Below are 25089 nucleotides of genomic sequence, written 5' to 3'. Positions count from 1 at the left end.
GGTGCCAGGGGCAGGTGTTTCACACAGAGTGGTGGGTGCATGGAATGTCCTGCCAGGGGGGGTGCCAGGGGCAGGTGTTTCACAGAGTGGTGGGTGCATGGAATGTCCTGCCAGGGGGGGTGCCAGAGGCAGATGGATTACACAGAGTGGTGGGTGTATGGAATGTCCTGCCAGGGGTGGTGCCAGAGGCAGATGGATTACACAGAGTGGTGGGTGCATGGAATGTCCTGCCAGGGGGGGTGCCAGGGGCAGGTGTTTCACACAGAGTGGTGGGTGCGTGGAATGTCCTGCCAGGGGCAGGTGTTTCACACAGAGTGGTGGGTGCATGGAATGTCCTGCCAGGGGGGGTGCCAGGGGCAGGTGTTTCACACAGAGTGGTGGGTGCGTGGAATGTCCTGCCAGGGGGGGTGCCAGGGGCAGGTGTTTCACACAGAGTGGTGGGTGCATGGAATGTCCTGCCAGGGGGGGGTGCCAGGGGCAGGTGTTTCACACAGAGTGGTGGGTGCGTGGAATGTCCTGCCAGGGGCAGGTGTTTCACACAGAGTGGTGGGTGCGTGGAATGTCCTGCCAGGGGCAGGTGTTTCACACAGAGTGGTGGGTGCATGGAATGTCCTGCCAGGGGGGGTGCCAGGGGCAGGTGTTTCACACAGAGTGGTGGGTGCGTGGAATGTCCTGCCAGGGGGGGTGCCAGGGGCAGGTGTTTCACACAGAGTGGTGGGTGCGTGGAATGTCCTGCCAGGGGGGGTGCCAGGGGCAGGTGTTTCACACAGAGTGGTGGGTGCGTGGAATGTCCTGCCAGGGGGGGTGCCAGGGGCAGGTGTTTCACACAGAGTGGTGGGTGCGTGGAATGTCCTGCCAGGGGGGATGCCAGGGGCAGGTGTTTCACACAGAGTGGTGGGTGCGTGGAATGTCCTGCCAGGGGGGGTGCCAGGGGCAGGTGTTTCACACAGAGTGGTGGGTGCATGGAATGTCCTGCCAGGGGGGGTGCCAGGGGCAGGTGTTTCACACAGAGTGGTGGGTGCGTGGAATGTCCTGCCAGGGGCAGGTGTTTCACACAGAGTGGTGGGTGCGTGGAATGTCCTGCCAGGGGGGGTGCCAGGGGCAGGTGTTTCACACAGAGTGGTGGGTGCATGGAATGTCCTGCCGGGGGGGTGCCAGGGGCAGGTGTTTCACACAGAGTGGTGGGTGCGTGGAATGTCCTGCCAGGGGCAGGTGTTTCACACAGAGTGGTGGGTGCGTGGAATGTCCTGCCAGGGGGGGTGCCAGGGGCAGATTTTTCACACAGAGTGGTGGGTGCATGGAATGTCCTGCCAGGGGGGGGTGCCAGGGGCAGGTGTTTTACACAGAGTGGTGGGTGCATGGAATGTCCTGCCGGGGGGGTGCCAGGGGCAGGTGTTTCACACAGAGTGGTGGGTGCGTGGAATGTCCTGCCAGGGGGGGTGCCAGGGGCAGGTGTTTCACACAGAGTGGTGGGTGCATGGAATGTCCTGCCAGGGGGGGTGCCAGGGGCAGATTTTTCACACAGAGTGGTGGGTGCATGGAATGTCCTGCCAGGGGGGGGTGCCAGGGGCAGGTGTTTTACACAGAGTGGTGGGTGCATGGAATGTCCTGCCGGGGGGGTGCCAGGGGCAGGTGTTTCACACAGAGTGGTGGGTGCGTGGAATGTCCTGCCGGGGGGGGTGCCAGGGGCAGGTGTTTTACACAGAGTGGTGGGTGCATGGAATGTCCTGCCAGGGGGGGTGCCAGGGGCAGGTGTTTTACACAGAGTGGTGGGTGCATGGAATGTCCTGCCAGGGGGGGTGCCAGGGGCAGGTGTTTCACACAGAGTGGTGGGTGCATGGAATGTCCTGCCAGGGGGGGTGCCAGGGGCAGGTGTTTTACACAGAGTGGTGGGTGCATGGAATGTCCTGCCAGGGGCAGGTGTTTCACACAGAGTGGTGGGTGCATGGAATGTCCTGCCAGGGGCAGGTGTTTTACACAGAGTGGTGGTTGCGTGGAATGTCCTGCCAGGGGGGGTGCCAGGGGCAGGTGTTTCACACAGAGTGGTGGGTGCATGGAATGTCCTGCCAGGGGCAGGTGTTTTACACAGAGTGGTGGGTGCGTGGAATGTCCTGCCGGGGGGGGTGCCAGGGGCAGGTGTTTCACACAGAGTGGTGGGTGCGTGGAATGTCCTGCCAGGGGGGGGTGCCAGGGGCAGGTGTTTCACACAGAGTGGTGGGTGCGTGGAATGTCCCGCCAGGGGGGGGTGCCAGGGGCAGGTGTTTCACACAGAGTGGTGGGTGCGTGGAATGTCCTGCCAGGGGAGGTGCCAGGGGCAGGTGTTTCACACAGAGTGGTGGGTGCGTGGAATGTCCTGCCAGGGGCAGGTGTTTCACACAGAGTGGTGGGTGCGTGGAATGTCCTGCCAGGGGGGGTGCCAGGGGCAGGTGTTTCACACAGAGTGGTGGGTGCGTGGAATGTCCTGCCAGGGGGGGTGCCAGGGGCAGGTGTTTCACACAGAGTGGTGGGTGCATGGAATGTCCTGCCAGGGGGGGTGCCAGGGGCAGGTGTTTCACACAGAGTGGTGGGTGCATGGAATGTCCTGCCAGGGGGGGGTGCCAGGGGCAGGTGTTTCACACAGAGTGGTGGGTGCATGGAATGTCCTGCCAGGGGGGGTGCCAGGGGCAGGTGTTTCACACAGAGTGGTGGGTGCATGAAATGTCCTGCCAGGGGGGGTGCCAGAGGCAGATGGATTACACAGAGTGGTGGGTGTATGGAATGTCCTGCCAGGGGTGGTGCCAGAGGCAGATGGATTACACAGAGTGGTGGGTGCATGGAATGTCCTGCCAGGGGGGGTGCCAGGGGCAGGTGTTTTACACAGAGTGGTGGGTGCATGGAATGTCCTGCCAGGGGGGGTGCCAGGGGCAGGTGTTTCACACAGAGTGGTGGGTGCGTGGAATGTCCTGCCAGGGGCAGGTGTTTCACACAGAGTGGTGGGTGCATGGAATGTCCTGCCAGGGGGGGTGCCAGGGGCAGGTGTTTCACACAGAGTGGTGGGTGCGTGGAATGTCCTGCCAGGGGGGGTGCCAGGGGCAGGTGTTTCACACAGAGTGGTGGGTGCATGGAATGTCCTGCCAGGGGGGGGTGCCAGGGGCAGGTGTTTCACACAGAGTGGTGGGTGCGTGGAATGTCCTGCCAGGGGCAGGTGTTTCACACAGAGTGGTGGGTGCGTGGAATGTCCTGCCAGGGGCAGGTGTTTCACACAGAGTGGTGGGTGCATGGAATGTCCTGCCAGGGGGGGTGCCAGGGGCAGGTGTTTCACACAGAGTGGTGGGTGCGTGGAATGTCCTGCCAGGGGGGGGTGCCAGGGGCAGGTGTTTCACACAGAGTGGTGGGTGCGTGGAATGTCCTGCCAGGGGGGGTGCCAGGGGCAGGTGTTTCACACAGAGTGGTGGGTGCGTGGAATGTCCTGCCAGGGGGGGTGCCAGGGGCAGGTGTTTCACACAGAGTGGTGGGTGCGTGGAATGTCCTGCCAGGGGGGATGCCAGGGGCAGGTGTTTCACACAGAGTGGTGGGTGCGTGGAATGTCCTGCCAGGGGGGGTGCCAGGGGCAGGTGTTTCACACAGAGTGGTGGGTGCGTGGAATGTCCTGCCAGGGGGGGTGCCAGGGGCAGGTGTTTCACACAGAGTGGTGGGTGCATGGAATGTCCTGCCAGGGGGGGTGCCAGGGGCAGGTGTTTCACACAGAGTGGTGGGTGCATGGAATGTCCTGCCAGGGGGGGTGCCAGGGGCAGGTGTTTCACACAGAGTGGTGGGTGCATGGAATGTCCTGCCAGGGGGGGTGCCAGGGGCAGGTGTTTCACACAGAGTGGTGGGTGCGTGGAATGTCCTGCCAGGGGCAGGTGTTTCACACAGAGTGGTGGGTGCGTGGAATGTCCTGCCAGGGGGGGTGCCAGGGGCAGGTGTTTCACACAGAGTGGTGGGTGCATGGAATGTCCTGCCGGGGGGGGTGCCAGGGGCAGGTGTTTCACACAGAGTGGTGGGTGCGTGGAATGTCCTGCCAGGGGCAGGTGTTTCACACAGAGTGGTGGGTGCGTGGAATGTCCTGCCAGGGGGGGTGCCAGGGGCAGATTTTTCACACAGAGTGGTGGGTGCATGGAATGTCCTGCCAGGGGGGGGTGCCAGGGGCAGGTGTTTTACACAGAGTGGTGGGTGCATGGAATGTCCTGCCGGGGGGGTGCCAGGGGCAGGTGTTTCACACAGAGTGGTGGGTGCGTGGAATGTCCTGCCAGGGGGGGTGCCAGGGGCAGATTTTTCACACAGAGTGGTGGGTGCATGGAATGTCCTGCCAGGGGGGGGTGCCAGGGGCAGGTGTTTTACACAGAGTGGTGGGTGCATGGAATGTCCTGCCAGGGGGGGGTGCCAGGGGCAGGTGTTTTACACAGAGTGGTGGGTGCGTGGAATGTCCTGCCAGGGGGGGTGCCAGGGGCAGGTGTTTCACACAGAGTGGTGGGTGCGTGGAATGTCCTGCCAGGGGGGGGTGCCAGGGGCAGGTGTTTCACACAGAGTGGTGGGTGCATGGAATGTCCTGCCAGGGGGGGTGCCAGGGGCAGGTGTTTCACACAGAGTGGTGGGTGCGTGGAATGTCCTGCCAGGGGCAGGTGTTTCACACAGAGTGGTGGGTGCGTGGAATGTCCTGCCAGGGGGGGTGCCAGGGGCAGGTGTTTCACACAGAGTGGTGGGTGCATGGAATGTCCTGCCGGGGGGGTGCCAGGGGCAGGTGTTTTACACAGAGTGGTGGGTGCATGGAATGTCCTGCCAGGGGGGGGTGCCAGGGGCAGGTGTTTTACACAGAGTGGTGGGTGCGTGGAATGTCCTGCCAGGGGGGGTGCCAGGGGCAGGTGTTTCACACAGAGTGGTGGGTGCGTGGAATGTCCTGCCAGGGGCAGGTGTTTTACACAGAGTGGTGGGTGCAGGGAATGTCCTGCCAGGGGCAGGTGTTTTACACAGAGTGGTGGGTGCATGGAATGTCCTGCCAGGGGGGGTGCCAGGGGCAGGTGTTTCACACAGAGTGGTGGGTGCATGGAATGTCCTGCCAGTGGGGATGCCAGGGGCAGGTGTTTCACACAGAGTGGTGGGTGCGTCGAATGTCCTGCCAGGGGGGGTGCCAGGGGCAGGTGTTTCACACAGAGTGGTGGGTGCATGGAATGTCCTGCCAGGGGGGGTGCCAGGGGCAGGTGTTTCACACAGAGTGGTGGGTGCATGGAATGTCCTGCCAGGGGGGGTGCCAGGGGCAGGTGTTTCACACAGAGTGGTGGGTGCATGGAATGTCCTGCCAGGGGGGGTGCCAGGGGCAGGTGTTTCACACAGAGTGGTGGGTGCGTGGAATGTCCTGCCAGGGGGGGTGCCAGGGGCAGGTGTTTCACACAGAGTGGTGGGTGCATGGAATGTCCTGCCAGGGGGGGTGCCAGGGGCAGGTGTTTTACACAGAGTGGTGGGTGCGTGGAATGTCCTGCCAGGGGGGGTGCCAGGGGCAGGTGTTTTACACAGAGTGGTGGGTGCGTGGAATGTCCTGCCAGGGGGGGTGCCAGAGGCAGATGGATTAGGGACATTTAAGAGATTCTTAGATGGGCACACGAATGAAATAAAAATGCAGGGCTACATGGGAGAGAAGGGCTAGATTCACCTTAGAGTAGGTTAAAAGGTTTGTCAAAGGGCCTGGACTGTGCTGTATTGTTCTACGTAAATATTTTTCAGGCAGAGATAGGCAGTTTTTTGAAAAGTAGTGGGTTATCTACAGGGTAATGGAGATGAGGACACAGTCAGACAAACTACCTTATTAAATGACGGAACGGGCTTATGGAAGTGTCTTTCTAATTTGCGATGATCAGCTTCCTGTGAAGCCCCAGGATCACCACATCTATGCTGACCATAATGGACAGATCTGCCTGCCCACGGCCCATACCCATCACTGTGAGGTGCCATGTAGCATGACACTATTACAGCCTGGGGTGTCAGCGATCGGGGTTCGGCTCTGGCTCCTCCATAAGAAGGTTTGTACATTCATTGTACGTATGTGTGGGTTTCCTCCTGCAGTCCAAAGATGTACTGTTTGGTAGATTGTACATTGTCCTGTGATTAAGGTAAGGGTTAAATCTTTGAGTTGCTGGGTGGTGTGACTTGAAGGGACAGAAGGGCCTGTTCCACGCGATATCTCTAAATAAAATAAATTTATAAAACATGACTTGACAACTTCTACACTCGTTGCTCATCGATGTAACTCTAGCCTAATCACAGAACCATTTACGACGACCAATTAACCTACTAACCGATATGACTGTGGGAGGAAATCGGAGCACCTGGAGAAAACCCAGGCATTCTACAGAGAAGAGGTACAGCGACTCCTAACAGAGGACGCCAGAATCAAACTTGGAACTCCAACAGCCTGAGGTGTAATTGTGTCGCTACCTTGGGGCCTGTGGCTGATTTGAGAAGTGTTGAGGGTTTTGTGAACTGATTGGTCCATTGATGTGGAGCTCATATCCGGTAGTTCTCCATCCAAGTGTTTCCACTATCCACGACTGCTAGGCAACCAGGCTGCGCTGGGCCGCAGGTTTCTCAGTGACATCCTGAGACAGCCAACAACCAACACATTTCATGGGACTAAAACTAGGGATGGTTCTAGAATCCTCACCTTAGTGTCTATAGAAGATGAACTGAAGAGAGAGTGTGGGAGATGAGCCAGGGTGAGGACTGAGATGGGAAGCAAGAGCAGGAGGGCAACAGGTTAGAGAGAATGAAAGATGAGACAGTGCAGTGGGAGGGAAGAACAAGGTAGATTAAAACATAAGGGTTGAGTCAGTGATGAGGAAGGCAAATACAATGCTAGCATTCATTTCGAAAGGATGAGAATACTAAAGCACGGATGTAAAGCTGAAGCTTTATAAGGCATTGGTCAGACCACACGGAGTATTGTGAGCAGTGTGGACCCCTTAACTAATAAAGATGTGCTGGATTTGGAGAGGATCTAGAGGATGTTCACGAGAATGTTCCCAGGAATGAAAGGGTTAATATATGAGAAGCTTTTGATGTGTCTGGGTCTGTATTCAATGGATTTTAGAGAAAAGAGGAGGGATCTCATTGTGACCTCTCGAATATTGAAAGGCTAAGTTATAGGATGTTTCCTATCGTGGGGAAGTCTAGGAGCAGATGGCACAACCCTCAAAATAGAGAGGCGTCCATTTCTGACAGAGATGAGGAGGAATTTCTTTCAACTGAGGGTGGTAAAACTGTGGAATTCATTGCCATAGACAGCTGTTATGGGGTATATGTAAAGCTGAGGCTGATAGGTTAGTAGATGTAAAGCTGAGGCTGATAGGTTAGTAGATGTAAAGCTGAGGCTGGTAGGTTAGTAGATGTAAAGCTGAGGCTGATAGGGTCGTAGATGTAAAGCTGAGGCTGATAGGTTAGTAGATGTAAAGCTGAGGCTGATAGGTTAGTAGATGTAAAGCTGAGGCTGATAGGGTCGTAGATGTAAAGCTGAGGCTGATAGGGTCGTAGATGTAAAGCTGAGGCTGATAGGGTCGTAGATGTAAAGCTGAGGCTGATAGGTTAGTAGATGTAAAGCTGAGGCTGATAGGTTAGTAGATGTAAAGCTGAGGCTGATAGGTTAGTAGATGTAAAGCTGAGGCTGATAGGTTAGTAGATGTAAAGCTGAGGCTGATAGGGTCGTAGATGTAAAGCTGAGGCTGATAGGGTCGTAGATGTAAAGCTGAGGCTGATAGGTTAGTAGATGTAAAGCTGAGGCTGATAGGTTAGTAGATGTAAAGCTGAGGCTGATAGGGTCGTAGATGTAAAGCTGATGTAAAGGTTAATTAGTGAAAGGTAATGGGGATGAGGCAGAAAAATGGGGTTGAGAGGAATGGCGATGGAATGGCGGATAAGCTGTGATGGACTGAATGGATGAATTATCCTCCGATACGACAGTAGTGCATCGTTTCTCCTCCTTCCTCTGCCTCAATAATCCCCAGTCAGCAAGGCCCCCAACATAAGAACATCTGCGGCTGCGAAACAGACGACACTAGGCCTGGTTTTACCTCGCTTGCTTTGCTAGGAATGTTAGGAAGTGCTGACAGCTTCGACAGCGACAGCACATCGGGACATCAGGGGCGTGTGAGCTCTGTGGTTTCCAGCTGCCAGGGTCGTCTACTGTTCATTACAGACACCCTTTCAGGGCGAGTTTCCCGTGTGACACCGCTGCTCAAGTGGGTGTGATGCCATATTGCCTATTGATGAGCAAGCAAAGAGTGGCAAAACCTCACTGGAGACCGCCATTGGCAGCGGGATCCAGACTCACAGGACATGGCGGGTGACGCTCTGCTTCAGTGGGCAACGCTACACGTGGAAATTCGTCCTGGCTAAAGTGGCTAGACATCTGCTCGGTGCAGGTTGCCTGTGTGCCCAAGGACAGCTGATAATCTTAAGAACTGCCGGCTTGTGGATGTCAAGGACTTTGGGTCGTTACCCCTCTCCCCCAGTAAGTTCCCCACAACGACCCTGTCAAGCACCTGCACGACCACCTGTGAGGTCACTCGCCTGCTGGGCGAATTCCTAAACCTCACAAGAGTCACAAAATATGGGTTTGAGCACCAGATTTCCATGATTGGCCCAGCAGTCTACGACCGTGCGTGTAGACTGGGCCCAGAAAAGCTGGAAACTTTGAAAGCTGAGTTTGCCAATATGGAAAGACTTGGCATTCTCTGTCAGTCAAATAGCCCCTGGGCTTCTCCCCTTCATATTGTCCTTAAGTCCAATGCTGGTTGCAACCCCTGTGGTCATTACTGATTCCTGGGCCCACACATTCAAGACTTTTCAGCACATTTAGTCAGAAAGTCATTTTTTTCTCCCCAAACTCGATCAATTAGGGGCTACCATCAGGTGCTGGTGTGTGCGGAGGACATTTCCAAAACAGCTGTGATAACCTCAATTGGCCTCTAAGTTTCTGCACATGTCATTTGGGCTGAAAAACACAGAAGAGTTTCCAATGGTTAATGGACCCTGTCTTAAAAGACTTGGATTTTCTTTTTGTTCACCTGGATAATATACCTGTCGCCAATAGATTCAAATTAGAACACGTATCTCAACTCTGCACGCTTTTTGTCCGCTTAAAGCCAACACTGGTTTATTATTAACCCTGCTAAATGCCAGTTTGGGTTGTTGACAATGGACTTTCTCGGCCATCGAATCTCCACAGAAGGTGAAAAATCCCTCCCATCAAAAGCAGCCGCTATTATGGATTCTACCCCCCCCCCCTCCCCCCCGCCCCGCACTACTGAAAAACTACAGGAGTTTTAGGGACGGTGAATTTCTATCACGGTTAATTCCGAGAGCTGCTGAAATTATGCTCCTCCTGTCTAGTGCCCCTCATCAAGTACTAGACTGGTCAGTGGACATGACCAGGGCATTTGATACCAAATAAGCTCTTTCTAACGCACCCGCTCCCCGATGCACCCATCGCCACTACTACTGACATTTCAGACTGTGCCGTGGGTGCTGTGCACGAACAGCTGGTCGGAGGCCTGTGGCAGCCACTCGCTTTCTTCCGTCGCCAGCTCCATCTCCCCGATAGGAAGTACAACACGTTTGATCGTGTCCTTCTCAGCCTCTATCTGTCTGTCAGTCTTTTTCATTTTCTTATCGTGGGTCACCATTTCCCAGCGTTCGTTGACCACAAATCCCTCGTGCATGCAATGGCCAAAATATCAGACCCTTGGCCTGCATGGCAGCAATGTTTCCTGGTCCTGATATCCATGTTCACAAGAGATATACAACATATCAATGGGAAAAATAATGCCCTGGCCGATTGCTTCTCATGGCCAGTGGTTGACATATAGGGTTAACTATGCCGGCATGGCAGCCAACCAACTTAAATAAGCAAAGAGGTAGGTCTGGTCTGCAGGTTGAGAGCCTAAATTGGAGAAAGGGTAATTTTGATGGTTTCAGTAATGTTCTGGCAAGTGTGATTGGAACAGGCTGTTTTCTGGCAAAAGTGTACTTGGAAAGTGGGAGGCATTCAAAAGTGAAAATTTGAAATTACAAAGCTTGTATGTGCCTGTCAGAATAAAAGGTAAAGATAACAAGAGTAGGGAACCTTGGTTTTCTGGAGGTATTGAAGCCCTGGTTAAGAGAAAAAAAGATGTTTAGCAGGTAGGAACAAATGAGGTGCTTATGGAGTCTACGAAATGCAAGAGAACACTTGAAGAAAGCAGGAGAACTAAAAGAAGGCATAAAGTTGCTCTAGCAGACAAGGTGAAGGAGAATCTTAAGGGATTCTAAAGGTATGTTAAAAGTAAAAGGATTGCAAGGGACAAAATTGGTCCTCTGGAAGATCAGAGCAGTAAACCCTGTGTGAAACCAAAACAGATGGGAGAGATCTTAAATGAATTCTTTCCATTGGGAGACAGATACAGAGTCAATAGAAGTGAGGCAAAGCGGCATCAACTTCATGTACCCTGTACCGATCACAGAGGAGGAGGTGTTTGCTACCCTGAGGCAAATCAGAGTGGATAAATCCCCAGTTCCTGAGAAGGCATTCCCTCGGATTGTAGAGGAAGCCATTGCAGAAATTGCCAGGGCCCTAGCAGAGATATTTCAAACATCCTTAGTGACAGGAGGTACCAGAGGATGGAGGATGTTATTCCGCTGTGCAAAAAGGCTCTAAACAGAAACCAGGAAATTCTAGGCCAGTGAGTCTGACATCAGTTGAGGGAAAGTTACTGGAAGGTGTTCCAAGGGACTGGATGTACAAGTATTTCGCCAGACATGGACTGATTAAAAATTGACAGCATAGTTTTGTGCGTGGCTGGTCATGTCTAACCAATCCTATAGAGGTTTTCAAGGTAGTTAACAGGAAGGTGAATGAAGGTGAGGCAGTGGATGTTGTCTACATGGACTTTAGTACAGCATTTGACAAAGTCCCACATGAGATGCTGGTCAAGAAGGTTCAGTTGTTCAGCATTCAGGATGAGATAGTAAATTTGATTAGACACTGGCTTTGTGCGAAAAGTCACAGAGTTGTAGTAGAGGATTGCCTCCCTGACTGAAGGTCTGTCACTCAAGGAATACTGCAGGGATCGGTGCTGGGTCTGTTGTTGTTTGTCATCTATATAAACGATCTGGATGATAATGTGATTAACTGGATCAGCAAATTTACAGGTGACACCAAGATTGTGGGCCCAGTGGACAACGAGGAAGGCTATCAGGGCTTGGATCAGCTGGAAAAATGGGCTGAAAAATGGCAGACAGAATTTAATGAAGACAAATGTGAGGTTTTGCACTTCAGTTGAACATCTAGAGTAGGTCTTACACAGTGAATTATAGGATGCTAAGGACCACAAGACCATAAGACAAAGGAGCAGAATTAGGCCATTTGGCCCATTGACTCGGCTCTACCATTCAATCATGGTCGATCTTTCTTTTGCCCTTCTCAGCCATGCTTCCCAGCCTTCTTCCTGTAACCTTCAATGTGATTTCCATCGAGAACCTATCAAGCTTTGCCTTAAATACACCCAATGACCTGGCCCCAACAGCTGCCTGTGGTAATAAATTCCATTAGTTCACCACCCTCTGGCTAAAGAAATTTCCCTGCATCTCTTTTTTAAATGGACGCCCCATAATCCTGAGGCTGTGCCCTCTGGTCCTAGACTCCCTCACCATGGGAAACATCCTTTCCACATCTACTCTGTCTCAGCCTTTCAACATTCAAAAGGTTTCAATGAGATCTGCCCTCATCCTTCTAAATTCTAGTGAGTACAGACCCAGAGCCATCAAACATTCCTTGTATCCCTGGAATCATCCTTGTGAACTTCCTCTGGACTCTTTCCAGTGCCAGCACATCTTTTCGAAGATGAGGGGTCCAAAACTGTTCACAATACTGAAGGTGAGGCCCAACCAGTGCCTCATAAAGTCTCAGCATCACAACCCTGCTCGTGTATTCTAGACCTCTTGAAATGAATGCTAACATTGCATTTGCCTTCCTCACCACTGACTCAACCTGCAAGTTAATCTTCAGGGTGTTCAGCACAAGGATCCCAAGTCTCTTTGCATCTCAGATTTTTGGATTTTCTCCGTTTAGAAAATAGTCCACACATTTATTTCGACTACCAAGTGCATGACCGTGCATTTTCCAACATTGTACTTCATTTGCCACTTTCTTGTTCTTCTGCATTGTATCTGTTTCCTCAACACTATCTGCCTCTCCACCAATCTTTTTAACATCTGCAAACTCGGCAATAAAGCCATCTATTCCATCATCTAAATCACTGATATACAGCAAAAAAAGAAGCGGTCCCTACACCGCCCCCTGTGGAACATCACTAGTCACTGGCAGCCAACCAGACAAGGATCCTTTTATTCCACTTGCTGCCTCCTTCCAATCAGCCAATGCTTTAACCATCTTAGTAACTTCCCTGTAACACCATGGGCTCTTAACTTGGTAAGCAGCCCCATGTGTGGCACCATGTCAAAGGCCTTCTGAAAGTCCAAATATACAACATCCACTACATCCCCTTTATCTATCCTACTTGTAATCTCTTCAAAGAATTCCAACAGGTTAGTCAGGGAAGATTTTCCCTTCAGAAACCATGCTGATTTTGTTCTGTGTCTCCAAGTACTCCATAACAATTGACTCCAACATTTCCCAACAACTGAGATCAGGCTAACTGGTCTAGAATTTCCTTTCTTAAGGAGTGGAATTACATTTGCAATTTTCCAGTCCTCTAGCATCATGTCAGTGTTCAACAATTTTTGAAAGATCATTTCTAATGCCTCCACAATCTCTAACGCTAACTCCTTCAGATCCCCAGGGTGCAGCTCCTCTGGTCCTGGTGACGTGTACCCTTAGTCTTTCAGCTTTTTGAGCTTCTTCTCCCTTGTAATAGTAATTGCACTCACTTCTCTTCCCTCACACCCTTCAACATCTGGCATACTGTTAGTGTTTTCCACAGTGAAGATGGATGCAAAATACTCATTTAGTTCATCTGCCATAGGGAGTCTGAGGAGTGTGGTAGAACAAAGGGATAAAATTCCATAATACATTGAAAGTGGCGTCACAGGTAGATAGGGTTGTAAAGAAAGCTTTCGGCATATTGGCCCTCATAAATCAATGTATTGAATACAGCGGTTTGGATGTTATGTTGAAGCTGTAGAAGACATTGGTGAGGCCTAATTTGGAGTGTTGTGTGCGGTTTTGGTCACCTACCTACTGAAAAGAGGTAAACAAGGTTGAAAGAGTACAGAGAAAATTTACAAGGATGTTTCTGGATCTGAAGGACTTGATTTATAAGGAAAGATTGAATTGGTTAGGACAGTATTCTTTAGAATGTACAAACGTTTGTAGAAAATTGAGAATAGATTTGGTGGAAGTGTACAAAATTATGAGGGGTAGAGTAAATACAGGCAGGCTTTTTCCACTGAGGTTGGGTGGGACCACAACCAGAAGTCATGGTTTAAGGGTGAAAGGTGAAAGGTTTAAGGGGACATGAGGGAAAAACTCTTCGCTCAGAGGGTCGAAGCTGACAGCTCGTGGTGGACGCAAGCTTGATTTCAATGTCTGAGAGGAGTTTGGATGGAAGGGGTATTAGGGCTATGGTCCCGTTGCAGGTCGTTGAGATAGGCAGTTTAAATAGTTTTGGCATGGACTAGCTGTTTCTGTGCTGTACTTCTCTCCCTGGATGTTGAGAGTGGGGTGTGTGGTGTGAGAGTTCACTGGGTCTACAGATAGGACGGCATGGTAGTGTAACATTTTACAGTGTCAGCCTGGCTTCAATCCGTGCCGCTGTCTGTACGTTATCCCAGTGACTGTGTGGGTTTCCTCCAACCGTTCTGGGCTCCTCCCATATTCCAACGATGTATCCGTTAGGGTTAGAAAGTGTGGCCATGTTAGTATAGCCACACTTGCGAGCTACCCCAGCACATCCTCACACTGTGCTGGCTGTTGCAATAATTCAAGTTTTTTTAAAATTTAAATTTGACTGTCATTCAATCGTACTCATGAATACAGCCAAACAAAACACTGTTCCTGTGGTGCCAAGGCGCAAAACATAGTACAACAGAACACAGCACATATAGTTATGATAGTAGAAAGAAATATACAGTCACTAAAACATATGGAAATATATGTAGCCCAAGTCCTTGAATGCCAGAGCCAGTGCAGTAACGATGCTGAGGGTGGGTGCATTTCACTGTAGATGGCAAAGTTTCAATGTACACACAACAAATCAAGCTAATGTTTCATCTTTACATTCTTGTTGTGGACCTACCTTCAGCCACCACCTGAGCCCTGGGATGCCCATTTGGCTTGTAAGGGTTATACTTGGGCTTTGGAGCGACCACAGGTGCAAACTTCTTGGGCGCTTGTTGAGTCGATACAGAGATACTGGGGTTGGTGATTGAAGTCATGGTCTCCATCCTGGCTGACACATGACCAGAGGTATCGACATCCTTTGCGAGCAGCCAGCTTGGGTTAGACATGGCTTTGAACCCTGAAAAACACAAAAAGCAGTGAAGTGAGGAGATGTCTGAAGTGTGCCAGTCCAGGGGAGAGCACTCTATTCAAGCTTTAAGATTGTTTAACATAATTTCCACTACACAAGTGTAAAGAGAACGAAATAACAGTTACTCCAAATCCGATGCAGCACAAAAAAAAACACAATAAGATAAAGAACATATTAAATATAAATATGCAAGATGGCTTATCTAAACTCCATATAGTATAATATATAAATGTTGGGACCATAATACCAAAGACAATAATACACAGGAACACAATTAAGTCATTGGCCCATCTAGTCTGCTCCACCATTCCATCATGTCTGATTTATTATATCCCTCTCAACTCCATTCATCTGCCTTCTCACAATAACCTTTGATGCCCTGACTAATCAAGAACATATCAACCTATTCCACAGATTTACCACTCTCTGGCTAAAGAAATTCCTCCTCTTCTCTGTTCTGAAGGGACAATCTGCTCTACCATTCCGTCATGGCTGATTTATTATCACTCTAAACCCCATTCCCTGTCATCTTTGCCCTCACTAATCAAGAACCTACCACACTCCACTTTAAATGTACCCAATGACTCGGCCTCCACAGCTGTCAGTGGCAATGAATTCCACAGATTCACCAGCCTCTGACTAAAGAAATTCTTCCTCATCTTTGTTCTAAATGGATGTCCCTCCATTCTGAGGCTGTGAACTCTGGTCTTAGACTCTCTCACTATAGAAAACATCCTCTCCACATTCACTCTATCTTAGCCTTTCAACATTCAATAGGTTTCTAAGCTCCAGTGAGTACAAGCCTGCAGCCACCAAATGATCTTCATACATTAGCCATTTCATCCATGCTTAAGAAACCACCATGTTCGTGTAGCACAGAAAGATGCTTTTAAGCTTATTATCTTTGTACGTGCATTGCAAAAATCTGTTGAAGAAAATGCACAGAGGAATCTAGCTCTTAATACAGGAAAGGCAGACAGGAATAAGGGTATTTATTTATTTAGTATACAGCACGGACCAGGACCTTCCGGTCCTTTGTGCTGAGGTGTCCAGCGACCCACCGATTTAACCCTAGTCTAATCAAAGGACAATCTGCAATGACCAATGAACGTACTAATTGATAGGACTTTGAACTGCGGGAAAAAATGGGAGCACCCAAGCAAAACCCACGCACATACAGGAAGGGGCGTATAAACTTGCTTACAGGCCGCGCCGGAACTGAACTCTGACCTTGAGCTGTATTAGCGCCAATTGTCACTCCACTCTTTAATGCAAATGTCACTCCACTCTCTACAAAAGGAGGGAGGCAGCAGAAAGGAAATTACAGACCAGTTAGCCTGACCTCAGTGGTTGGGAAGATGTTAGAGTCAAATGTTAGGGATGAGGTTATGGAGTACTTGTTGACACAGGTCAAGATAGGACAAAGTCAGTATGGTTTCCTTCAGGGAAAATCCTGCCTGACAAACTTGTTGGAATTCTTTGAGGAGATTACAAGTAAGATAGAGAAAGGGGATGCAGTGGATGTTGTATATTTGACTTTCAGTGAGTGAGATTAAAAGGATCCTTGTTTGGTTGGCTGCCAGTGACTAGGGGTGTTCCGCAGGAGTCAGTGTTGGGACCACTTCTTTTTATGCTGTATATAAATGATTTATTGATGGAATAGATGGCTTTGTTGCCAAATTAGCAGATGATATGTAGATTGGTGGAGGGGCAGGTAGTGTTGAGGAAAAGCCGAAGAACTTGGACAGATTAGGAGAATGGGTAAGAAAGTGGCAAATGAAATACAATGTTGGAAAATGCATGATCATGCACTTTAGTAGTAGAAATAAAGGTGCAGACTATTTTCTAAACGGGGAGAAAATCCAAAAATCTGAGATGCAAAGAGACTTGGGAGTACTTGTGCAGAACACCCTAAAGGTTAACTTGCAGGCTGAGTCTGTGGTGAAGAAGGCAAATGCCATGTTAGCATTCATTTCAAGAGGTCTAGAATACAAGAGCAAGGATGTGATGCTGAAGCTTTATAAGGCACTGGTGAGTATTGTGAACAGTTTTGGGCTCCTCATCTAAGAAAAGATGTGCTGGCATTGGAGAGGGTTCAGTGGAGTTCACAAGGATGATTCCAGGAATGAAAGGGTTATCATATGGGGCAAGTTTGATAGCACTGGGTCTGTACTCACTAGAGTTTAGAAGGATGAAAGGAGATCTCATTGAAACCTTTTGAATGTTGAAAGGCCGAGTCAGAGTAGATGTGGAAAGGATGTTTCCCATAGTGGGGGAGTCTAGGACAAGAGGGCACAGCCTCAGGATTGTGGGGCATCCATTTAAAAAAGAGATGCAGGGAAATTTCTTTAGCCAGAAGATGGTGAACTTATGCAATTTATTACCTCAGGCAACTGTGGAGGCCAGGTCATTGGGTGTATTTAAGGCAGAGATTGATAGGTTCTCGATGGAAACCGCATTGAAGGTTACGGGAAGAAGACCAGAAACTGGGGTTGAGGAGGAGATAAAAGAAAGGATCAGCCATGATTGAATGGCAGAGCAGACTCAATGGGCCAGATGGCCTAATTCTGCTCCTATGGCTTATGGTCTTATGGCTAACCACTACATTGCCATTCCACCCCAACAGATCATGACTGATCTATTTCGGCCATAGGCTCATGGAACATTACAGTACAGAAACAGGCCCTTCCTCCCATCTGGCCTGTGCTGAACTGTCATTCTGCCAGGTACCATTGACATAGCTCTTCATACCCTGTAGATAGGGTGAAAGCACTCAGTCTTTTCCCAAGGATGGGGAATCAAGAACTAAAGGGCAAATATTTAAGGGGAGACGGAAGACTTTTCATAAAAAACAAGCAAACTAATAACAATAAATAAATGCACAATAAAAATCGAGAACATGTGATGAAGAGTCCTTGAAAGTGAGTCCATTGGTTGTAAATTAGTTCAGCGATAGGGTGAGTGAAGTTATCCCCTCTGGTTCAGGATCCTGATGGTTGAGGGGTAATAACTGTTCCTGATCCTGGTGGTGTGGGTTCTGTGACTCCTTTGCCTCCTTCCTAATGGCAGCAGAGAGAAGAAAGCATGGCCTGGGTGGTAGAGGTCTTTGATGATGGATGCCTCGAGTAGGTTACAAGGTTAGCACAAGACTGTGGAACGTAGGGCCTGTACTGTGCTGTATTGTAGTATGTTGTATGTAAGAGGAATGAGGCTGCTGGGGGGAGTGGGGGCACAATTACAATGGTGCAACATATATTTGGACAGAAGTTTAGATAGATGTGAATCAAATGAAGGCAAATGAGACTGGCTCAGATGAGCATCTTGATGGAGTTGTGCTGCAGGGTTTGTGTACCTACCGACGGTCAGCGTGAATGAGGGTCTGAAGCTGTCCATTCTGCGGTCATGAAGAGTGAGTGTACCATATTTATATGCAGTGTGAGAGGATGCAACTCTTGGTTTAAGTATCTGATATATGGGCATCCAGTACGGGGGAGGATGGTGAGTGGGACGTGAGTTGCTCAGGTCTGCTGGTGGGCTTGCTACCTGGGCATGGCCAAGATGGCCATTCATGTTGGCCAGTCAGTGGCTCTGCCGGGGCCGACTGCCAAAGCTGCCTCCTGTTCCGGGGTTAGGTCTGTCCTTTTGTCCTTGGGGAGAGAATATGCAGTCACTATGAATACAGTGGGGGATTTCCAGGATCAGTGGGAATTGAGTGTGTTATAGACAGTAGTAGCCATATTTTAATTTGAAATTGTTAAATCTTGTAAATCCCTCATGTGGGTGTTCTATGCGTGAATAAACTTCTGTAGTTTTATAAAACAAAGGTTTGATGCTGCACTAAAGATCACCAGTCTAGTTTGTTGGGAGGAAGAGGCAAAAGGAAAGCACTATTGAAGGGGGGTGGGGGGGAGGTGGTGGCAGGATCTGATTATCAGCTAGTGTAACGTTATTACAGTTCAGAGTTCAATTCCGATGTTCAGCGCGTTCGAGTTCAGAGTTCAATTCCGATGTTCAGCGTGTTCGAGTTCAGGGTTCAATTCCGATGTCCTCCAAAAGAAAGTTTGTACATCATTCTCATAAGCACATGGGTTTTCTCTGCGTGTTCTGGTTTCCTCCCACAGTCCAGATCCCAACAGGCAACTTCAAACCATCCCACCTGCAAGGGCAGTTAAAGGCTCTGTGTTTAACTATCAGGATGCAGTGTAAGGGAGTTCACTGGGTTCCTGGCAATTATTAAAAAAAACAGTCAAAAGGTTCACAGACTGTCCCACCCAGCAGCACAAGACACGTGTCACTTAATCCAACCTCAATCACAGAGTTCACTGTTTCATACTATAATGCAGGTGCGATGCAGTCATGAATAAAGCAAAATCAGTGAGACAACACCCTTCTATGCTGTCTGGACAAACATAACAAGGATACGGCAGGCTGCACGAAGATGATCAGCCAACCAAGTGACAGACGACACGAGATGCCCGAGTGACAGTGGGCTGTCTACAATGGCCTTTACAAGGACAGAGGAGCAGAATTAGACCGCAAACAAGAGAGCATCTGCAGATGCTGCAAATCCAAGCAACACGCACAAAATGCTGGAGGAATTCAGCAGGCCAGGCAGCTGGCAGCTGAGTAGGCTACGGTCAATTATGGAAAACCCTGAACATCCTCTACATAGCACCATCCAGAGACAGAGAAGCAGTTTCAGCGACAGGTTGCTATCGATGCAATGCTCCTCAGACAGGATGAAGAGATCAATACTCCCCAATGCCATTCGGCTTTACAATTCAACCGCCAGGAGTAAGATATGTTAAGGTGCCGGGGTTAGGACTCAATGTATTTAAGTAAACTACTTAAGAACTTTTTAAAAGCTATTTATTAATGCTTTTTGAGAGGGTGATTTTAGATGCATATCATATTTTTACTGAGTTAAGTATTGTATGTAATTAGTTTTGCTACAATAAGTGTATGGGACATTGGAAAAAATGTTGAATTTCCCCATGGGGATGAATAAAGTATCTATCTATCTATCTAGGAAAAGAGTGCAGTTGACGTTTTGAACCAAAACCCTTTGGCAGGACTGGGCAAAGAAAAGCTGATGAGTAGATTTAAAAGATGGGGGAAGGGAGAGAGAAACACCAAATGATAAGTGAAACCAGGAGGGGGAATGATGAAGTTAAATGGGAGAAATTGATTGGTTAAAGAGACAGAAGGCTATGGAAGACAGAAAAAAGGGGGAGGAGCACCAGAGGGAGGCGATGGGTAGGCAAGGAGATAAGGTGAGAGAAGGAAAAGGGAATGGGAATAGAGAAGGGGGGAGTAGGAGACATTACCAGAAGTTTGAGAAATTGATGTTCATGCTATCAGGTTGTAGGCTACCCAAACAGAATATACTGTTTGTTCCTCCAACCTAAGTGTGGCCTCATCACAACAGTGGAGGAGGCCATGGTTAGACATATCGGAATGAAAATGGGAAGTGGAATTAAAATAGGTGGCCACCGGGAGATCCCGCTTTTTCTGGTGGGTGCCCAGCAAAATGGTCTCCCAATCTAAGCTGGGTCTCACTGATATACAAGAAGACACCGGACACAGTATATAACCCCAACAGACTCACAAGTGAAGGACTGTTTAGGGCCCTGAATGGTAGAAAGGGAGGAGGTGTAGGGGCAGGTGTAGCACTTGTTCCGCTTGCAAGGATAAGTGCCGGGAGGGAGATCAGTGGGGAATTCCCCAGCACCTTAAACCTGTGGCCTCTTGTTGCAGCCATTTCAGCCCTGGCAAAAAGCCTCTGACTATCCACACGATCAATGCCTCTCATCATCTTATACACCTCTATCAGGTCACCTCTCATCCTCCTTTGCTTCAAGAAGAAAAGGCTGAGTTCACTCAAACTGTTTTCATAAGGCATGCTCCCCAATCCAGGCAATATACTTGTAAATCTCCTCTGCACCCTTTCTATGGCTTCCACATCCTTCCTGTAGTGAGGCGACCAGAACTGAGCACAGTACTCCAAGTGGGGTCTGACCAGGGTCCTACATAGCTGCAACATTACCTCTCGGCTCGTAAACTCAATCCCACGATTGATGAAGGGATACGCCTTCTTAACCACAGAGTCAACCTGCGCAGCTGCTTTGAGCGTCCTATGGACTCGGACCCCAAGAACCCTCTGACCCTACACACTGCCAAGAGTCTTACCATTAATACTATATTCTGCCATCATATTTGTCCTACCAAAATGAACCACTTCACACTGCTCAGTCTCCATTTCCCCATCCGTGTCTGCCATTTGGACACAACATGGTGGTCCATTCTGCCATTTGTCAGGGAGAAGGTATATCTGTTGAGGTCTCTTTGTTCAGACTGTCATCTTTCTTTATCCTGGGGACCCTGGGCTGGGAGTGCTGTACAGAGCATGTTGTACAACAGGTTTTTAAACTGGTTCACATTCCTACACCAGATTCCACATATCTATTGAAAGGGCAGCTTTAGACCCCTGGAATACGCAGGGCTGCCTGGATTGTGGAGGACCACCAGACTCAAAAACAGTTGCTTTCCCCAAGCAGTGAGGCTCATCAACCCCTTCACCCACTAACCCACCTCTCCTCACCTCCAACCACCACTACTTTATCATTATATCAAAAAGTTAGCATGGTGTGATTAGTGTCCTGAGCTTCAATGCAAGAAACATCGTAGGAAAGGCAGATGTTAGTGCTGAAGCTGACAGTAGCTGGTTTACAAACAGGCAATGTGTAGTGAAGAGAAGTTGTTGTTAGGGCAAGATTGCAGTCAAGAGGATGAGTTGCAACGTAAAAGGTGGACAAAATCGAAAAAGGTGAAGGTAGGACTGAAGGTGTTACAATTGAATGCGTGCAGTATACGGAATAAGGTGGATGAACTTGCAGCACAGTTGCAGATTGGCAGATATGATGTTGTAGGCATCACTGAATCATGGCAGAAAGACTACAGCTGGAAGCTTAATGTCCAAGGACGGACATTGTATTGAAAGGACAGGCAGGGAGGCAGAGGGGGTAGTGTTGCTCTGTTGGTAAAAAATTAAATAAAATCATTAGAAAGAGGTGACACAGGGTCAGAAGGTGTTGAATTATTGTGAATAGAGCTAAGGAACTGCAAGGGTAAAAAGACCCTGATGAAAGATGTATACAGATCCCCAACTGTACTGTAGTAAGGATATGGCCTACAAATTACAATGGGAGATAGAAAATGCATGCCAGAAGGGGAATGTTACAATAGTCATGGGGGATTTCAATGTGTAGGTAGATTGGGAAAATCAGGTTGGTGCTGGATTTCAAGAGGGGGAGTTTCCAGAATGCCTACTAGATGGCTTTTAAGAGCAGCTTGTGGTGAGCCCACTAGAGCATCAGCTATTCTGAATACGGTGTTGAGCAATGAACCATAATTGATTAACGAGTTTAAGGTAAAAGAACCCTATGAGGAAAATCATCATATTACTGAATTCACCCTGAATTTTGAGGATTCAGTACTACAGTGGAGTAAAGGGAACTACAGAGGCTTGAGAGAGGAGTTGTCCAGAACTGATTAAAAAAGAACACTGGCAGGGATGATGACAGAATACAGAGTCAGAAAGTGTATGGTCTTGCACTTTGGTAGAAGAAATGAAAGAGCTGACTCTCCATTTTCTAAATGGAGAGAAAATACAAAACACTGAGATGCAAAGGGACTTGGGAGTCCTTGTGCAGGATTCCCTAAAGGTTAATTTGCAGTTTGAGTTGGTGGTAAGAAAGGCAAATGCAATGTTAGTATTCATTTCTAGAGGACTAGAATATAAAAGAATGGATGTGATGTTGAGACTTTATAAAGCACTGGTGAGGCCTCACTTGGAGTATTGTGAGCAGGTATGGGCCCTTATCTTAGAAGGGATGTGCTGAAACTGAAGAAGGTTCAAAGGAGGTTTACAAAAATGATTCCAGGATTGAATGGCTTGTCATATGAAGAGTATTTGACGGCTCTGGGCCTGTATTCACTGGAATTCAGAAGAATGAGGGGGAATCTCATTGAAACCTAGCAAATGATGAAAGGCCTTGATAGAGTGGATGTGGAGAGGATGTTTCCTATGGGGGAGAGTCTATGACCAGAGGGCACAGTCTCAGAATAGAGGGGCATCCTTTTAGAATGGAGGTGAGGAGGAATTTCTTTAGCCAGAGTGTGGTGAATCTGTGAAATTATTTGCCACAGGCAGCTGTGGAAGCTGTCTTTATGTAAATTACATCTTTAGAAAGAGGTGAAAGAGGCCATAGTTGGGAGTTTAACATCAAAGGATACATCTTGTATCGAAAGGACAGGTTGTAAGGCAGAGGTGGTGATGTGGTTCTGTTGGTAAGAGATGGAATTACATCTTTAGAAAGAGGTGACATAGGGTCAGAGAATGTTGGCTCTTTGTGGGTGGAGTTAAGAAACTGCAAGGGCAAAAAAAAACATTATGGGAATTATATATCGGCCTCCAAATACTAACCAAGATGTGGGGTTGAGATTGCAAAGGGAGCTGGGGAAAAGCATGTAATAAGGGTAATGTCACAATTGTAATGGGGAATTTCAATAAGCAAGAGATTTGGGAAAATCAGTTTGGTGTTGGATCGCAGGAGAGGAAATTTGTTAATTGCTTATGAGATGGCTTTTTAGAGCAGCTTGTGCTTGAGCCTACTCAGGGAAAGGCCATCTTAGACTGGGTGTTGACTAATAACCCAGATCTTATGATGATCATGATAGACTTCATACTGCAATTTGAGAGGGAGAAGCATAAGTCACATGTATCAGTATTGCAGTGGAATAAAGGGAATTATAGAAGCATGAGAGAGGAGCTTGACCGGTGGATTAGAGGAGGATACTGGCAGAGCAGAAATGGCTATAGTTTCTGAGAATAGTTCACAAGGTGTATGATAGATATGTCCCACAGAAGAAGTAGTTCTCAAATGGCAGGGGTAGGCAACCGGGGGCAGGATGAAGTTAAGGACTACATAAAACCCAAAGAACAGGCATATACAGTAGCAAAACTACATGGGAAGTTGGATGATTGGGAAGCTTTTAAAATCCAACAAAAGGCAACTAAAAAAGTGAAAAGAATGGAAAAGATGAAATATAAGGGCAGACAAGCCAATAATTTAAAGCAAGATACTAAATGCTTTTTTTCAGTTATATAATGAGTAAAGAGGGAGGTGAGGGTTGATATTGGACAATTGGAAAATGATGCTGGTGAGGTAGTAATGGGATGCAAAGAAATGGTAGATGAACTTAATGGGGATTTTGCATCTGTCTTCACTGTGGAAGACATTAGCAGTGTGCCGGGGCCCATGAGTGCCAGGGAGTAGGAGTGAGTGCCATTGCTATCACAAAGGACAAAGTGCTAGACAAACCCAAAGGTCTTAAGATGTATAAGTCACCTAGACCAGGTGGAGTCCTGAGAGAGGTTGCTGAAGAGATAACGGATGTATTGGTCTTTTAAGAATCACTTGATTCTGGCATGGAAGATTGCAAATGTCACTCACTCTTTAAGACGGATGAAGGCAAAAGAAAGGAAATTATAGGCCAGTTAGCCTTATTAAAGATGAGGTTTCGGGGTATTTGGAGACTAATGATAAAATCAATCTAAGTCAGCATGGTTTCTGTAAAGGGAAATCTTGTCCGACTAACTTGTTAAAGTTCTTCAAGGAAGTAACAAGTAGGGTGGACAAAGGAGAAGCAGTTGATGTTATTTACTTGGATTTTCAGAAGGCATTTGATAAGGTACCACACATGAGGCTGCTTAACAAGATAAAATCCTGTAGTGTTACAGTAAAGATACTGACATAGATAGCGGAGTGGCTGACAGACAGGAGGCAGCAAGTGGGAATAAAAGGGGTCTTTTATATATTTTTTAAAACATTTTTATATATGGCTGCTGATGACTAGTGTTTCTTTCAGGGGTCACTATTGGGACCACTGCTTTTCACACTGTTTTTTCAATGATTTAGATAATAGAATTGATGGCTTTGTAGCAAAGTTTGTGGCTGATATGAAGATAGATGGAAGGGTAGGTAGTGTTGAGGAAGCAATGTGATTGCAGCAGGACTTAGACAAATTGATAGAATGGGCAAAAACATGGCAGATGGAATACAGTGTTGGGAAATGCATGATAATGCATTTTGGTAAAAGGAGCAATAGTGCGGACTATTATCTAAATGGGGAGAAGGTTCAAAGGAGTCCTCATGCACTACATCCAGAAAGTTAAATTACAGGTTGAGTCTGTGATAAAGAAGGCAAATGCAATGTTGGCATTTATTTCATGGGGAATAGAATATAAAAGCAAGGAAATAATGCTGAGCCTTTATAAGACACTAGTCAGGCTGCATTTGGAGTATTGTCAACAGTTTTGGGCCCCATATCTCAGAAAGAACGTGTCGTCATTGGAGAGGGTCCAGAGGAGCATCACGTGGATGATTCTGGGAATGAAGAAGTTAACATATGAGGAGTGTTTGGAATCTATGGCCTGTACTCACTGGAATTTAGAAGAGTGCACGCCTACCAAATGTTGATAAAACAAGATTGGGTG

The 25089-nt window shown here is 48.3% G+C and overlaps 1 protein-coding gene across 3 annotated transcripts in view; it reads right to left on the bottom strand.

Moving 5' to 3' along the window:
- The window catches only part of LOC140725808 (lipoma-preferred partner homolog), a 466117-nt gene that overhangs the window by 252111 nt on the left and 188917 nt on the right, over positions 1 to 25089 (bottom strand). For all 3 annotated transcript variants that reach the window (XM_073041777.1, XM_073041776.1, XM_073041778.1), the window contains exon 2: positions 14298 to 14519. In XM_073041777.1, coding sequence (XP_072897878.1) covers positions 14298 to 14508 — 211 coding nt within the window. In that variant the 5' untranslated portion in view covers positions 14509 to 14519. The remainder of the gene's footprint in view (positions 1 to 14297; positions 14520 to 25089) is intronic.

This window comes from Hemitrygon akajei, chromosome 3, assembly GCF_048418815.1.
Source record: "Hemitrygon akajei chromosome 3, sHemAka1.3, whole genome shotgun sequence".
Taxonomy (NCBI): domain Eukaryota; kingdom Metazoa; phylum Chordata; class Chondrichthyes; order Myliobatiformes; family Dasyatidae; genus Hemitrygon; species Hemitrygon akajei.
The sequence above is the reverse complement of the archived record's forward strand: the minus strand, read 5'-3'. Positions and strand labels throughout refer to the sequence as shown.